Source organism: Bos indicus x Bos taurus, chromosome 7 (genome assembly GCF_003369695.1).
Source record: "Bos indicus x Bos taurus breed Angus x Brahman F1 hybrid chromosome 7, Bos_hybrid_MaternalHap_v2.0, whole genome shotgun sequence".
Taxonomy (NCBI): Eukaryota; Metazoa; Chordata; class Mammalia; order Artiodactyla; family Bovidae; genus Bos; species Bos indicus x Bos taurus.
The window spans coordinates 48,216,704-48,232,315 of record NC_040082.1 but is presented as its reverse complement, the minus strand read 5'-3'; the positions used below and the strand labels follow the sequence as shown (position 1 = coordinate 48,232,315).

The 15,612-nt window shown below is 44.4% G+C and overlaps 1 protein-coding gene across 1 annotated transcript in view; it reads right to left on the bottom strand.

Moving 5' to 3' along the window:
- LOC113895136 (proton-coupled amino acid transporter 2-like) overlaps nt 1–15,300 on the bottom strand; it is a 28,937-nt gene extending 13,637 nt beyond the window's left edge. The window contains exons 1-6 of the mRNA XM_027545914.1: nt 15,024–15,300; nt 10,528–10,618; nt 9,556–9,644; nt 8,918–9,013; nt 5,065–5,149; nt 996–1,211 (exon numbers count right to left, since the gene is read on the bottom strand). Of these exons, the coding sequence (XP_027401715.1) occupies nt 996–1,211; nt 5,065–5,149; nt 8,918–9,013; nt 9,556–9,644; nt 10,528–10,618; nt 15,024–15,187 (741 nt within the window). The 5' untranslated portion in view covers nt 15,188–15,300. The remainder of the gene's footprint in view (nt 1–995; nt 1,212–5,064; nt 5,150–8,917; nt 9,014–9,555; nt 9,645–10,527; nt 10,619–15,023) is intronic.
- Between the last annotated feature and the right edge of the window lie 312 nt (nt 15,301–15,612).

The following is a 15,612-nucleotide window of genomic DNA, read 5'->3' as shown; positions in this document are numbered from 1 at the left end:
CCCTTTTCTTCTTCAGTGAGCTACAAATAGAAGGAAAGTGTGTGGAATAAATATTTTATTAAAGTACCTTGTGAACTACTATGACAGATCAAAATTACAGAACCATTTCTCTAATTGAGCAACCTCTGGCATAGTCCAATAATTAATCAGAAGTAGCTGTTTCATTGGGAAATTCAATTTTGTAGAATCTATCAATATTGCTTTAAGACTTATCTGAGTTTATCCTAAAATATTTGGCTAATCTGTTACCTTTACTAAATTCTATGGACAATAGAACTTTTTTTCTTGTGACTTCTGAAAGAAGGAAACATCTGAAAGGTATTATGCCTAATACCTTTCAGATGTTTTATAGATATACTACCTGGATCTTTTGGGTTTAAATTTCTATGTAGTCTTGTCTATTATAAAACAAAAATTGGAAAGGATAGAAAAGTAGGAAATTAATGGAAAATCAATACCCATAACTCAACTTCAAAGATGTGTGATTTACATCATAGTAGCTTCATTTGTGGTCTTTCAAGGCTCTCTATTTATACCTCTACAACTAAATATTAGTTGTCATTGTTTTCTCTTGAACTTCCTAGGGATAATTTTGGAATTACTTGGGCCTGCAGCTTAGAGGATGTAAGACTAGTTCAATAAAGTTTAGCTCTGGTAGAAAATCCTGCTTTTTATTTGCCTTCTGCTGCTCTCCAACCGTTATAGAAATGGTCTGTAGTTCACCAATCAAGATATTTTTCTTGAAAAGTACAGTTTTTCTCCTAAAACCAGGATTTGCTATAAAATGAGTATTGGAGAAGCTACATGAAAGAAGAGACATCCTGAAGAATGAGAGTGCACAGAGACATCTTTGTGGAAGAAATCCTACAATAAAGTGAGTTCTAAGCTGCAGACTGAAGTGCATACATACCTACCCTTAGGGATGGCCCCAAGCGTCAGTCTATCACTGATAAAATGCTCTGCTCGTTGGAGGAGTCAGAGTGTGGTATGCTAACCTGGACGATGTACTGGACAATGATGATCAAGCTGGTCAGCATGGTGATGTTGGCCAACAGGGAGAAGACAGTCAGGACCCTGAGGTTCCGGATGAGAACTATCAGTACCAGGAAGGGCAGGAAGGTGAGCATGTAGAGTCGAGAGTCCATGGTGGGCGTCAGAATCTCTGTCTTGTAATAGCAGTTGTTGGTTGTGCTATTCACTGCTTCCACTACCTGGGAGAGGAATGGGAAGAGCAATATGGCCACAGGATTAGCTCAGTGCCTGGCCCATCATCAGACTCCCTCATGAACAGCTGGCATGTCTCACATGCCCAGGTCTTACAGTGAATTAGAGTGACTTTAGGACTTCTTATTGCAAATCTTTTGCATCATATTTCCTCAAAAGAAGCTGTAGAAATAACTTTAATAAGCATAAATGCCTAAACTTAGAGTGGCTCTTCATTGGCTTTTGGCAACCTGGAATCCATTCCTCTTGATTTTGATTTATTTTTGGTGCATTCTGTCTCACCTGAATACAGCCTTGGTGGACTGTAAATCACAATCATGTGGTAGAGCCAAAGGACTGGCCCTTGACTCAAGCAGGGGCACTCACATCTCTCCCTGGAATCTGAATCTATAGGAAAATGACAACAGGCAGAACTGGAAAAGGGCAAACAGTACTTCTGACAGGGAATCCCCAAGGAGAGTGCTCATCAGTTCTACTATCAACATCTCCCTTGATGGCCTGGTTCTTCTTCCTGTCCTTTCCTGAAACCCATTTTTTTAAAGTTTTCTCTGTCATTTGGATGTAAGCCAATCTTGTTCCATTAAACTTATTTTCTGCTTAAGTTCCACTGAATCCATTTCTTCTGCTTGTAACCGAAACAGCTCATTGTTGTTTCTTAATTAGACTAACACTGACATTTTGAGTGAGAGAACTCTTCCTTGTGAGCATTGGACCATTCCTTGCAGGACATTTAGCATCCTTGAATGCCACCCAACAGAAGCTATTAGCACCCCCCAGTCATTGTGGCAAACATGCAACAGCCCCTGTACACTCTATATACAGCCCCCTGGCAAAGTGGGGGTAGGTGGGAGGGTACCACCCTCCTTTGGAATCACCATGACTCAATAGATATGTGAAAGCAACACAATTCATTGTAGAACAATTAGAAACTGGAGTTAAGCAAGAAGAAAATGAAGAAGCAATGGTAATCTCAGTACCCATGGGTAGCACGGTAATGCTTTGCAATATCACAGATTACATATATTACACACATCCTTTTCATTTTACAAGACTGTAATCATAACATATACTCTTGTTTTGAAATCTCCTTTTCATTTAACAAATCATGAATACGTAAATCAATTGTCACGTCTTGTTTTTTTTTTTGATTCCTTACTACAATAGGAAAAATGCTTGGAAAATTAGCCAGGTATTCAAAGCCTGCCATAAATGGACCCATTCAACTGTGAAGGCTCTTCCTCTCCTAAGGCCCACACCTTCTGTAACCACTTGTACTGCCTTTCCTGAGAAAGTCCCATACATTCCTGCCTCCGGGTGTTTATTCCTCCTCCCACCTTGATTGCCAGCTCTTCTTCAACCTACCTTTCAATGCCCAGCTCAGATGCGTCTTCTCAAGGGAGCCTTCCCTTGCTCCAACAATTTCTCCTGCTCCCATACATTTCTGCACCTTAGTCCACAATTAAGCATGCCCAACTTCAGGGCATTAATGGAGTCCTGATCCAGCACCAAAATATTATATTGATATTTAGCTTTATTCATATGCCTCAGAGCACATCCCCACTTAGTCTGCAAAGTCCTTGAGACAACACTCACCTTGTCTCTAGGCAGATGACTGACAAAGTTCTGCTAGTGTCAGACTGATTTCTGAGCAGCAACGTGGCAATTAAGAGCCTTCATATCAAACTCCCTGATCCAGTGATTTTACTTAAAATATACATTTACTAAAGAAATAAACAGATATACAAAGATTTGTATAGATTATAGTAGAAAAACAAAGGGAAACAATATCAGATGATAAAAGATTAAGTATTCATTGTGATGGAAAATTATAAAACTATTAAAAATTATTTTAGAGACTTTCCTGGTGGTCCAGTGGCTAAGATTCCTCGTTCCTAATGCAAGGGGCTTGGGTTCCATTCCTGGCCAGGGAACTAGATCCCACATGCTGCAATAAAGATCAAAGATCCCATGTGCCACAACTAAGACTCTGTGCAGCCAAACAAATAAAAAATTTTTAATTATACAAAAATTTTTAAGAACATTAAAAAATGCTAATCAGTGAATGTTCATTTTACACAACAACAGGACTTCCCTGGCGGTACAGTGGATAAGAATCTGCCTGCCAACCCAGTGGACACGGGTTTGATGCCTGGTCCAGGAAAATCCCACTTGCCCTGGAGCGACTAAGCCCGTGTGCCACAACTACTCAGCCCGCATGCTGCACGCGCTGAGCCTGTGCTCCAGTACCTGAGCTCTGCACCAAGAAGACACCGAAGTAAGAAGCCTGTGCTCTGCAACAAAGATCAGCCCCTGCTTCCCACACCTAGAGAAAACCTGCATGCAGCAACAAAGACCTAGCACAACCAAAAAAAGAGAAGGAAGAAAAGTACAAACTTCCAATAAATATATGAAAAGATTCTCGAACTCCCTAGTAATAAACACGATAAAGAGCAACCAAAGTGTCATTAAAAATAAAACAATACCAATGAGTGTTAGATTAAGAATGCTTTTGTTTTACTTTGAGAAGCAGTACAGCATAGTGTTTAAAAAATAGAGCTGTGATGTTAAAAGGCCTATGTTTTTAACCTTTACTCTGTGACCCTATTTATATAAATTATAGAGTTCATAACATCACTTTTCTCACCTGCAAGATGGGAATAACTGCAGTACCTACTCTGATAAGACCATGTGTGCTTAGTCATTCAGTCGTGTCCAACTCTTTGTGACCCTGTGGACTGCAGCCCGCCAGGCTCCTTTGCCCATGGGGATTCTCCAGGCAAGAATACTGGAGTGGGTTGCCATGCCCTCCTCCAGGGTATCTTCCCAACCCAGGGATTAAACCCACGTCTCCCGTATTGCAGGCAGATTCTTTACCATCTGAGCCACCAGGGAAGCCCCTGATAAGACCATGGAGAGAACTAAATGAGGGAAAGCTTATAAAATGATCAGCATTATAACTGACATATAATAGAAGCTAACTTTGAATTCTTACTATTTTTTCCTTCTATTTAATTTTCTTTTTTTACATTTCCAAATTTCTGATACTACGTTAAGGAAAAAAAAAAAGCCCTAAACAACAGTGTTCTTTGTTAAGCTTATTGATTAACTAAGGATGATCTCTGTTATTACCCATATTATTTTGTTCAAATTACTACGACATAACCTCTGGGTCAGATTGAAAGAATTTCTAGGGGACAAAAACTGTTAAACCATAAAGATGAAGCAATTAAAGGTAATAAAGATGACCCAAAGATTAGGCATCATTTGAAAAGACCTGTTATCAGTTTAAGAAGAGTTAAGGATGATTAAGACAACTCTTGGACAAAGGTACTGTGGAAAAGTAACCACTTACAGAAATCTGCAGATACGTGAACTGGGGGAAGTCTGTGTTCACTGATAACATCTAGTTTACTTTCCTTTGTATGGTGAAAATATGCGTGTGCATGCATGCTCAGTCATATCTAACTCTGCAACCCCATGGACTATAGCCTTCATTGTATGATGAGAATACGTGTGTGCATGCATGCTCGGTCATATCTAACTCTGCGACCCCATGGACTATAGCCTACCAGGCTCCTCTGTCCATGGGATTTCCCAGGCAAGAATACTGGAGTGGGTTATCATTTCCTTCTCCAGGGATCTTACTGACGCAGGGATTGAACTCTCATTTCTTGTGTCTCCTGCATTGGCAGACGGATTCTTTACCACTGTGCCACCTGGGGCGCCCCATGATGAGGACACTAGGGCCCAAAGAGAAGAAGCCATTTGTTGAACAACTAAAAAGAGAGGATCCTCCTTTTGCAGATCTTTTTCCCTCTCACCTTCTCTAGAAGACTCTACCTGTTTTAAATTATCAGCCAGAAACACAATGTATACGCAGCAGAAGCCCATCTGGGTGACTATAAGAAAGAAGCTCACGATACGCCTGAAAGAGAGCAGAGAGAAAGAAAAAACTTGTTATAAAAGAAGAATTGACTTGTCATTTCCGCTTCTGTCCTCAGGGGTTGGTGACCCTTGACCAGCACCCTTGGTCCTGCCACCACAATCAACAATGCGGTAGTAAGAAGGGATGTAACAATAGTTCTTTTAAAAACATGTTTTTAAATCACCCCCACACTCTGAGCTCAGCAAGTGGTAAAATTCTTCATCATGAGAAACCTTGCCCCATACCCAGCTCTGTGCTGATACTACCCGATACAAGGCAGTAGGGTCAGCTTATTAGCGATCATTAAAACTTTTTCCTACCAGTGCCGGACACCATATTAGGCACTAAGGATACACAGACAAATAACACACGGCCCCTTCCTCTACTGGTTGAGAGATTAGTGGATGAGATAGACAAAAAAATAAATAAATAAATAACATGGTCCTAAGGGCCATGGTAAAAAGGGCAGTTTACCCAAATTAGGGAGCAAACAGCCTTTTTAGAAAAGCCAATACCTGAGCAGAGTCCCTTGGGAAGAGGAAGAAAGAGAAAGAAAAGGAATAAAGAGGAGGAGCAGATGATGAGGAGGAAGTGATGAAAAAGCATTTCAGCAGAGGGATTAGGCAGAGTTCTACAGCAGGCATGTGGAGAGTCCACTGAGGGGCCAAGACTGAGGGTGGGAAGACCTGATAACGGAGGTGAAAGATGGCAGCTACCTGGACAAAGCCATGGTCGTTAAAGTGAGAGAAAAGAAAACATTTTAAGAGACACTAGGTAACAAAAACTTACAGAACCTGGTGACCACCTACACCCAGGGAAAGGAAAAAGGAAATGACCTAAGGTAAGTGCCAAGTTGTTTGTCCTGGACAACAAAATGAACAGCGAAACTCAGAAGGAATAAGAGGCTTTAGGGAAGGGGAGGAATGGCACATTCAGTACTTGAATGGTTGAGCTTGGGTTCCTACAGGAGACATTCAGCCATATACTGGGATCTGAAAATGCTGATTTGTCCAGGAAATAGACAAATTATTTATCCAGGTAATGGATAAAGGACAAAATACCTTTATTCAGGTAGTGGATAAATCCTTGAGAAGGTGAATCAGTGTTGGAAAGTGTACAGAGAAGAAAAGGCAGTGTTCCAAACCCTAGAGAATACCAACATTTAAAAGGAGAATAGAAACAAAAAAGCCTGCAAAGTAATGGCCAGAGAGGTAGGTGGGAAAACTAGGGTGAAAGGGGGCTTAACAGAAGTCAAGTGTAGGGAAAACATTCAAAGAAGAGAACAGTCAGTTGTCCCTACTGCCTCCGAGAGGTTCTCTGGGGCAAAGAAGGTGTATCAGAGATTGCTTTTAGGACACTGGTGGAAAGGACTTTGGTAGAAGTATATGACAGGAAAGCCAGGGGACCCATGAAGGAGGTGTGATGGGGTGTGTGGAAGTAAAGTCAGAGGGCGAGCTTTTCTTTCATGAAGTTAGGGTGTGAGTTCCAGTGTTGAAGGTACCCCATTTGTTTATCACTGTAAACCCACTGATTAAAGTACTTCTAATACAGTGGTGGCTCAGACGGTAAAGCGTCTGCCTGCAATGCAGGAGACCTGGGTTCAATTCCTGGGTCGGGAAGATCCTCTGGAGAAGGAAATGGCAATCCACTCCAGCACTCTTGCCTGGAAAATCCCACGGACAGAGGAGCTTGATAAGCCACAGTCCATGGGATCGCAAAGAGTCAGACATGACTGAGTGACTTCACTTAATACACTGCAGATATTTAGTAGTGTATATCTGCTGAATAATCAGAAAATGAATATGAGATAGAGGGTGGTATATGGTCCAGGGGGCTTTATTAATTTATTTATTTTTAAGATGGAGATATAGGAACACATTTCAACATTGGGAGGAAGAATTCATAGTTCAAAAAGAAGTTCAGGTTATAGGAGAGGAGATAATTAATGGAGTGGTGTTCTTAAATAGAGCAGGAAAATCTACGTTATGTGCTCAACAATGAGTCAAAGGATCTGAGGGGTTTCGACAGACAAAAGCCTCCTCTTGGGTTACACAGTTGGGAAAATCCTGATAATTATCCCATAACCTTTCTAGTCTGCTCATAGACTGAATTTATAATGCAATGTGTGAAGGGACTTCGGGTCAAGAGAGGCACCAGACCCATGATGCTCATGGGCAAGGCACACCTCAGGTAGTGCAGTTTGGAATATCACAGTTCAAAAGAGACTTTGATAATCTAGAGATGTGCAGAAAAGAGTAGAGAAGGTGGGGAGAGGTCTGGAAATGAAGACAAAAGAGTAGATTTACTCCCAAGTACCAGGGAACAGAGGCTTCCCAGGTGGCTCAGCAGTAAAGAATCCACCTGCAATGCAGGAGACATGGGGTTGATCCCAGGCAAGATCCCCTGGAGGAAGGCATGGCAACCCACTCCAGTATTCTTGCTTGGGAAATCCCATGGACAGAGGGGCCTGGTGGGCTACAGTCCATGGGGTTGCAAAGAATTTGACACGACTTAGTGACTAAACAAGAAAAACCAGGGGACAGAAGGCATTGATTTTCTACCATCTCTGAAAGCAAAAAAGTGGCAGTTGCAGGAGGAAGACTTGAGCTCACCAAGGAATCAATGTCTTGGTTTTTTTGGTCTATTTTCTTCTCATTATATACTTTCTCCCTAAGAGACCTTTTCTGTCCCCTGGCTTCATAGCTAATGACTTCAATTCAGTGTCTCCTGCCTGAAGATAGGTTCAACCCTATACATATAACTACCCACTTGATGCAACTGCTCGTATATCCAAAACAGAAGTCACCAGAAGTCTACCTTGGCACTTTCCTTTGCCCACAATGCGAATATCCAAATAATGACCAAATTCACTTTTCTGCATTCCCACTGCCACCAGCCTGGACCCAGCCTTCACTGTTACCTGCCACCAGGATGTTGTCAACAGCCCTTTCATGGGCCTAAGTATACTTTTGCTTCCTTACAATTTATTCTCCTTAAAGAAGCCAGATAGAGCTTCAGATAATGCAAATATGATTAAAACAGGAAAGCCTCTGATTAAAACCCTCCAAAGGTTTCTTGGTTGCCTTTAAGAAAAGAACAAGACCTTTAAGAGGGTCTAAAATGTAGACCTTGATAGGGCCCTGGATCTTCAGCATCATCTGCCATCAAGCCACCTGGTCTTTCTTTGCCCTGAAACTGTCATATTCTCCCTCTTGCTTTAGGACCTTCATAGTTTGGTCCTTTTCCTGGGAGGCCCCTCGGACTCCTGCCCACTTTCCCCCAGGTAATTCCTTATTCCTAAGAATGCCTTCTATCAGACCTAATCTCAACTGTTACATCCTAGGAAGTCTACCTGAACCCACATACCTCTTCTTACCTGCTTGGGAACAACTAGTACTTCCTTCCTTCATGGCACTTATCCCAGTGACTATTAAGTAACTGTTTAAGGTCTGTGTTTCCCACTGGACTATGGATTTTGCAAGGGCAAAGCTTTGTTTGCCTGGTTTTCTACAGTATTTCTGGGGCCTGGTAGGCAGCTGCAACTAAATAAATGTGGTTTAATAAAAAGATGAATGAAATTAAAGTTGGACAGCAAAGGAATGAGCCCTCTGTATACATAAGGAAAAAGGCTGGATCAGGCAGATTGCCATTGAACTCCTTTCATGTGAAGTCCACTGTTCTGTATCACATGAGCCAACTTTGCAGGGAAGAGGGCAGCCCTGACAGTCACATGTTCTTCATACTTTGGGCAAAGGAAGAATAAGATACCTTCCCCAGTGTGCGTGGTTTCGGAGCCAGGCGCTGGGGTTGGCTTCTAGTCCATGCATCACTGTATCCCCATAATCCATAAAGGGCTTATTGAACCTGCAGAAGAGAGTGCATACAGTTAGCGGGAGGCAGTTTAACCTAAGATCACATACTGAAAAGTCAGGAGACACATAGCAAGGCAGAACCCAGCTGGAATGGAAAGAACACTGGGGCAGGCACCCAAGTTCTAGTTCAGACTTTTGACACCTGGTGGTATTTCCCTGATGGCTTGTTTTCCTTACCTGTCAATCGGGGCGGTGACTACATAACAAGGGTAATAACACACATATTGCATAGGTACAGGTGTTCTCATATCCATGATTCTATTGGATCCTCACGACAATTCTCTGAGGCACGGTTAGGCATGGATTGTTTATGTCCAATTTACAGATGAGCCAGCTGGATAAGCACAATGGTCTGACTGAGATCAGCTAATGAGTCACGGAAGAGCCTCCTTAGGTCCCTGCCCCAAATGCTTTTCTGTTTTTCTGGGCCTTGTTGAAGGACATTAAGAAGTGAAATCTTATTACCTGGGATGTTTCTGGGATGTCTCTGAGACCCAAGTACTGAGGGAGTTGACAAGATGCTGTTTTCCTCACCTGTGGCAGAAGCGCCGGGCACACCTGATCAGGATGTGCATAGAGTGGCAGGAGATGAAGCCAATGGCCAGCAAACTGAGTGGGCCCATCTGGAGGATGGGCCAAGGGGCAAGGGAAGAGAGGAGAGAATGAGTTTGTGAATAACACGGAGAGGAGAGATTTGGTAGCACAGATATTACTCAGGAGTCAGAGAACTTTCTAGAAAACTGGTTTGTGAGTCTTTTTTAGCAGTAACATTTATTCTTTCTTTTCTTTTTTCTTTCTTGAAGTATAGTTGGCTTACAATGTTATGTATTCTTTCAAATGTGATCTCAAGTAGTACTCCAATAAAGTGCAAAAAGCAATTACAATGAGGTGCTGTGGTGGGAGTAAGGGACTCAGAATTCTGATCCTTGTGGGTTCTGAGTGTCCCTGAGAGGTAGTGCTCTATAGAACACAGTTGGAATACCGGCTATGGTCCAACCCTAGCATTGCACAAGGGAGGAAATGACACCTGGACTGTGGACAACTGACCCGCTGCTGCTGCTGCTAAGTCGCTTCAGTCATGTCCAACTCTGTGCGACCCCATAGAGAGCAGCCCACCGGGCTCCACTGTCCTTGGGATTCTCCAGGCAAGAACACTGGAGTGGGTTGCCATTTCCTTCTCCAATGCATGAAAGTGAAAAGTGAAAGTAAAGTCTCTCAGTCATGTCCAACTCTTCTTGACCCCATGGACTGCAGCCTACCAGGCTCCTCTGTCCATGGGATTTTCCAGGCAAGAGTACTGGAGTGGGTTGCCATTGCCTTCTCCAGACTGACTCGCTAAGGCCACTCAAAGTCTGTGGCACAGCCAGAATTCAAACCCAGCTTAGATGTCTAGACTCCAAGTTGCATTTCAGAAAGATTGCTCACTGTAGGCCACCGTAAACCCTGTCCTCCTACTCCCAGCTACTATCTAGTTGTACTGAACCCACCTTCAGCAGCCCCTCTTACCAGGATGCCTGCATTCTTCATAGCCAGCGGGAGTCCCAGGACCCCTGTGCCCATGTTGCCTTTCACCAGGTGAACCAAGGTCTGGAACGCTCTAAAAGAGGAGAGGAAAAAGACATGAGCATGTGGGTGCACAGAGGTGAGGAGATCCAACAGACATCCTATTCCAGCATGCCATGCCTGATTGAGCTGGTCCATAAGTAGACTCCTGTCTGTATCTCAGCCCCCATGGCCTTTTCAGGCACTCTGGATCTCATGTAGGGTGACCAAGCATCCCAATTTGCCCTGCACTATCCTGGTTTTAGGGGCTTCTCTGGTGGCTCAGACAGTAAAGTGTCTGCCTACAATGCGGGAGACCCGGGTTCAATCTCTGGGTTGGGAAGATCTCCTGGAGAAGGAAATGGCAACCCACTCCAGTATTCTTGCCTGGAAAATCCCATGGATGGAGGAACCTGGTAGGCTACAGTCCATGGGGTTGCAAAGAGTCAGACACAACTGAGCGACTTCACTTTCTTTCTTTTTGGTGGCTCAGTGGTAAAGAATCTGCCTGCAGTGCAGGAGACGTGGGTTTGATCCCTGGGTTGGGAACATCCCCTGGAGGAGGGCATGGCAACCCACTCCAACATTGCTGCCTGGAGAACCCCATGGACACAGGAGCCTGGCGGGCTATAGTCCACAGTGTCGCAGAATCAGACATGACTGAAGTGACTTAGCATGCATGCATTAGTTTTAACAGCTCACACTTAACATATGCCATTAGAACACTTGCTAGAATATATAACAGACATTATGCTAAGGATTTCATGCATTATCTCATTTAATCTTCTTGTGATGATGAGAAAGTACATTATTACTTTTTTTGCAGATGAAGAAACTGAGGAATAGAGATTTTTTTAAATAGACTTATCTAAGGATGTGTGTGTGCTAAGTCGTTTCAGTTGTGTCCAACTCTTTGCGACCCCATGGACTATCTAAGGATATTCTGGGTATATATACCCCAGAAACTGTCTCAGAGTTTCTGTTCTTCACCTCACTTCTACTGGGCTGTCTCCAGGAAAGGAGTTCAGATAGATGAGTTAAAGAGACAGCCCCATTTCATAATAGAGGAAGCTAAGGCTCAGAGAGGGCCCATGGTCACGGTATCATTAGCAGATACAGAACTGAACTCAGAGGAAAGGGGAAAGGGGAGGCAGCAAACAGAAATCATGTGACTTCTGGTAAAGAAATCAAGTGACTTGGGCCCCCAGGTGGGTATCTGCTAGGACAGGGTAATTTCGGGTTTGGGCTCCAGAGAGATTTTTTTTTCCCCCTCAGGCCAGGACATCAAACTGGGGAATGGCAAGTCTCCTCCCACTTCCAACAAAAACAAAACCCAAATTTCAGAACTTTCTTTAAGACAGATGTGAAGGTGGTCCAGAAGACAAGGTCTAAACCATTAAGGAGAAACATATACTCTCTTTGATGGTGAATTAACAACCTATCTTCATATCTCTTTGAAAAAGAAAGTGAAAGTGAAGTCGCTCAGTTGTGTTCGACTCTTTGTAACCCCGTGGACTGTAGCCCACCAGGCTCCTCTGTCCATGGGATTCTCCAGGCAAGAATACTGGAGTGGGTTGCCATTTCCTTCTCCAGGGGATTTTTCTGACCCAGGGATCAAACGCAGGTCTCCCGCATAGGAGGCAGATTCTTTAATCTCTGAGCCACCAGGGAAGCTAGACCAGGTTAAACTGAGTATTGGGCTTACAAGTTGAGAAACTTTACCAATTTCCCATGAGAGCCTTCCAGTGAGGAGACTTACTGCTCAAAACAGCAGAAGTACTCTGGAAAAAGCCTGGTCTCTGGGGTTGGACAATCAGGGATTAAAACCCAAGGCTGGACTTCTGTGGTAGTCCAGTGGTTAAGACTCCATGCTTCCACTGGAGGGGGCTTGGGTTCAATCCCTGGTTGAGGAACCAAGATCCCAACCAGATCTTGGTGTACACAGCCTGGCCAAAAACAAACAAACAAACAAAAAACCCAAGGCTACAATTTAACTAGCTGTGTTATAGTGGGCAGCATGTCTGTTTTGCTAGGCCTCTGTAAATATTAGGAGGAATGGTATTTTTGAAGGACCTGTCCCAAACACCTGTATCTTTATATTAATCCCTGAATCCTCTAGCTTCCTGAGGAACTGCCCATTGACTTGTTAAGGGTTAAAGAGGAAAACTGCGGGGGAAAGAAAGAGGGTAGGAGAGTCTTTGCATGCTTTTCTCTCACCCTGTGGGTGTCAACATCGCTGACAGAGCACTGCACCCCACGGTTCTCCAATGATGGGTTTGTTTGGCAACCACGGTCAATGGGTCACTTGGAAATTTCTATCTAAAGGACTTAGGAAATCAGAATTTAGACCACTCAGGCAACTTAATAATGTGGTGAACTGTGCAAAGCACTGGGCTGGGAGGCAGGAGACCTGGGTGCTAGTCCTAACTCCTTTAGTGACTCTGGAATGTCATTATAGTTGTGGCCATCAGCTTGCAGGCACTGCACTTGGGGGCTTCCTCCACGATGTCCTTTGCAGCCAACCTGGGAGGACCTGACTGTTATTTCACAGGGGAGAGTCTAGAGTACTGAGAAGTTCTATCACCTGCTCTGGCTGGTAAGTAGCTAAAGTGGGAATTCAAACCCAGGTGAATATACTCCACAGGTACCATACTTACTTGACCTGTTTATTACCTCCCTCCTAACTAGGAGCAAGTTCTGACTTGCTTTATACTTTTGATTCTTACATAGCTCAAATTACCATTTAACTATGTTTTAGCTCAGGAGATAAGAGCTAATTGGTTCCCTCAAGGTCTCTGATTGAGAAATACCCCACCTCAGGGACTTCCAACCAGTCCATCCTAAAGGAGATCAGTCCTGGGTGTTCACTGGAAGGACTGATATTGAATCTGAAACTCCCACACTTTGGCCACCTGATGGAAAGAGCTGACTCATTTGAAAAGACCCTGATGCTGGGAAAGATTGAGGGCAGGAGGAGAAGGGGATGACAGAGGATGAGATGGTTGGATGGCATCACTGACTCAATGGACATGGGTTTGGGTGGACTCCGGTAGTTGGTGATGGACAGGGAGGCCTGGTGTGCTCGGTTCATGGGGTCGCAAAGAGTCGGACATGACAGAATGACTGAACTGAACTGAACTAAACAGGGACTTCCCTGGTGGTCCAGTGGTTAAGACTCTTTGCTTCCAATTAGAGGCTTGCAGGTTCAATCCCTGGTTGAGGAACTAAGGTCTCATATGTCCCATGGTGTGGAAAAAATTTTTTTAAATAATGAAAACTCTGAAATACCCCACCTCAGCAGTGGATGGTCCCAAGTCCTGAAGGGCTCACTCTCAGTATTGTGAATTCTTAGCAATTCCCAGGACTAGTCCTGGGGCAAGCGAACCATGTCATAATGTCAGTCACTGTGTCCATCCCCAAATTGTCCTGCGGGGTGGCATGGGAGCAGCTTTGCCTGCCCCTTTATCATAACTTCTCCCTCTTTGCTGTACACTGTCCCCCGACCCCTACAACATTCAATCTTTCAGATTTAATTTCCATAGCCACCCTCCTTAAATTCACATTGCCACCAATGTATCCCTGTTTTGCATATGGGGATAAACTGAGGCTTAGAAAAAGAAGGAGCAGACCTTCTTGGATGCATATGTCCTTTCTACTATACTGACAGGGTCAATGTTTTCTTCATAAAGCTGCAGGATCTTTACCACCATGCCCGTCAGCCACTAGCCACGCTGCTTGAAGGGTGGAGAGGAAGGGAGCTGGAGCCTGTAGCTTGGTTTCCCTGCTTTGAGTACATCCCTCCTTGTCATGGTTTGAAAGCCTCGCCAGAGATCTCCCCTTCCCCCGACACAGACCCAGGAAGGTGGAAGAAACTAGACTGTTCTACATACTGTGCTTCTGATGTTGTCACTGCAGTTGTCAATTGAAATAGAGGCCAGGTAACTGCAGGGAGGAGGCAATGCTTGGTTGTCTGTGGTTTTAGCTCAAGCGTCACCTTCTATACCAAGAAGCTGGGGATTCTGCCTCCCTCCCAGACACTATCAGGGCCAGCCAGAAGCAAAACTGACTCTAGGGCTACACTTCAATAAAAATAAAATAAACTGACTTTAGGGCTGTACTTCAGTTAAAAACAAGCAAACAAACAAACAGACTCTAGGGCCAGTACTGGATTCCAGCCCCCATCCTACCAATGAGCCAGGGCGTGGCCTGGGGTAAGGTGCCTCAGTGTCCCCCATGTGCATGTGTTGGGGGCTAGATCACTGTACTTGAGGGCTTTCTGACAGTCCCCCCTCCTGCCCCTTTAAGTTCTCAAGTTGACTCAGCCTCCGACTGCATTTCTTGAAGCCTTGGTCTCCCCATGTGCACAATGCTTTGGGGGTCAACACACCTCTCGGGGTTCTTGTCACTGCAAGCTTCCAGGCTGGAAGGCAGAAATGGAGATGGCAGTAAAGAGCACTCACGTTATGCCCTTGGTCGTCTCCAAGCCGGGTGACTCGGAAGGGCTTCCATCCAAGAAACCGGAGTCCTTGTTCGGCAGCTTCTTGGCACTTTCAGGAGGGGACCTGAGGTCCAGATCGAGGTCAACAGCTTCCTGGGGACTCCTGGCACTCTTTGCCATGGACATGGCTGTTCAGAAAGAGAGGGCTCCCGGTGATGGAGGGGGTCTGCACTGAGCAGGAAGGTGTCCAGTCAGGTGCAAAACTCCAGCTGTGCGGCTTGTGCCTTTCTTCAGGCTCTGGCCAAGCGGGAAAGAGGCCCCGCCCACCTCCCCCGGAGGGTGCGCCTCCTGCCTGAAGAAACCCGGGGGAGAGGAACAATCCCCAGACTGAGGAGGAAAGGAGGGGAGGGGAGGGGTCTGGGAAGGGAGTCATCCCTGCTTACCTAACAACAGTAGTGGCAACAGCAACTACGATACTGATCATTTTGATGACTAATATTTATTAAGCATTTCTCTAAGGGATAGATGCTCTTCTAAGTGCTTTCCCTATATTTTCTCACTTAGTCCTATAAATTAAATAGTGAGGAAATCAGGCTCTGAAGTAAAAGGAC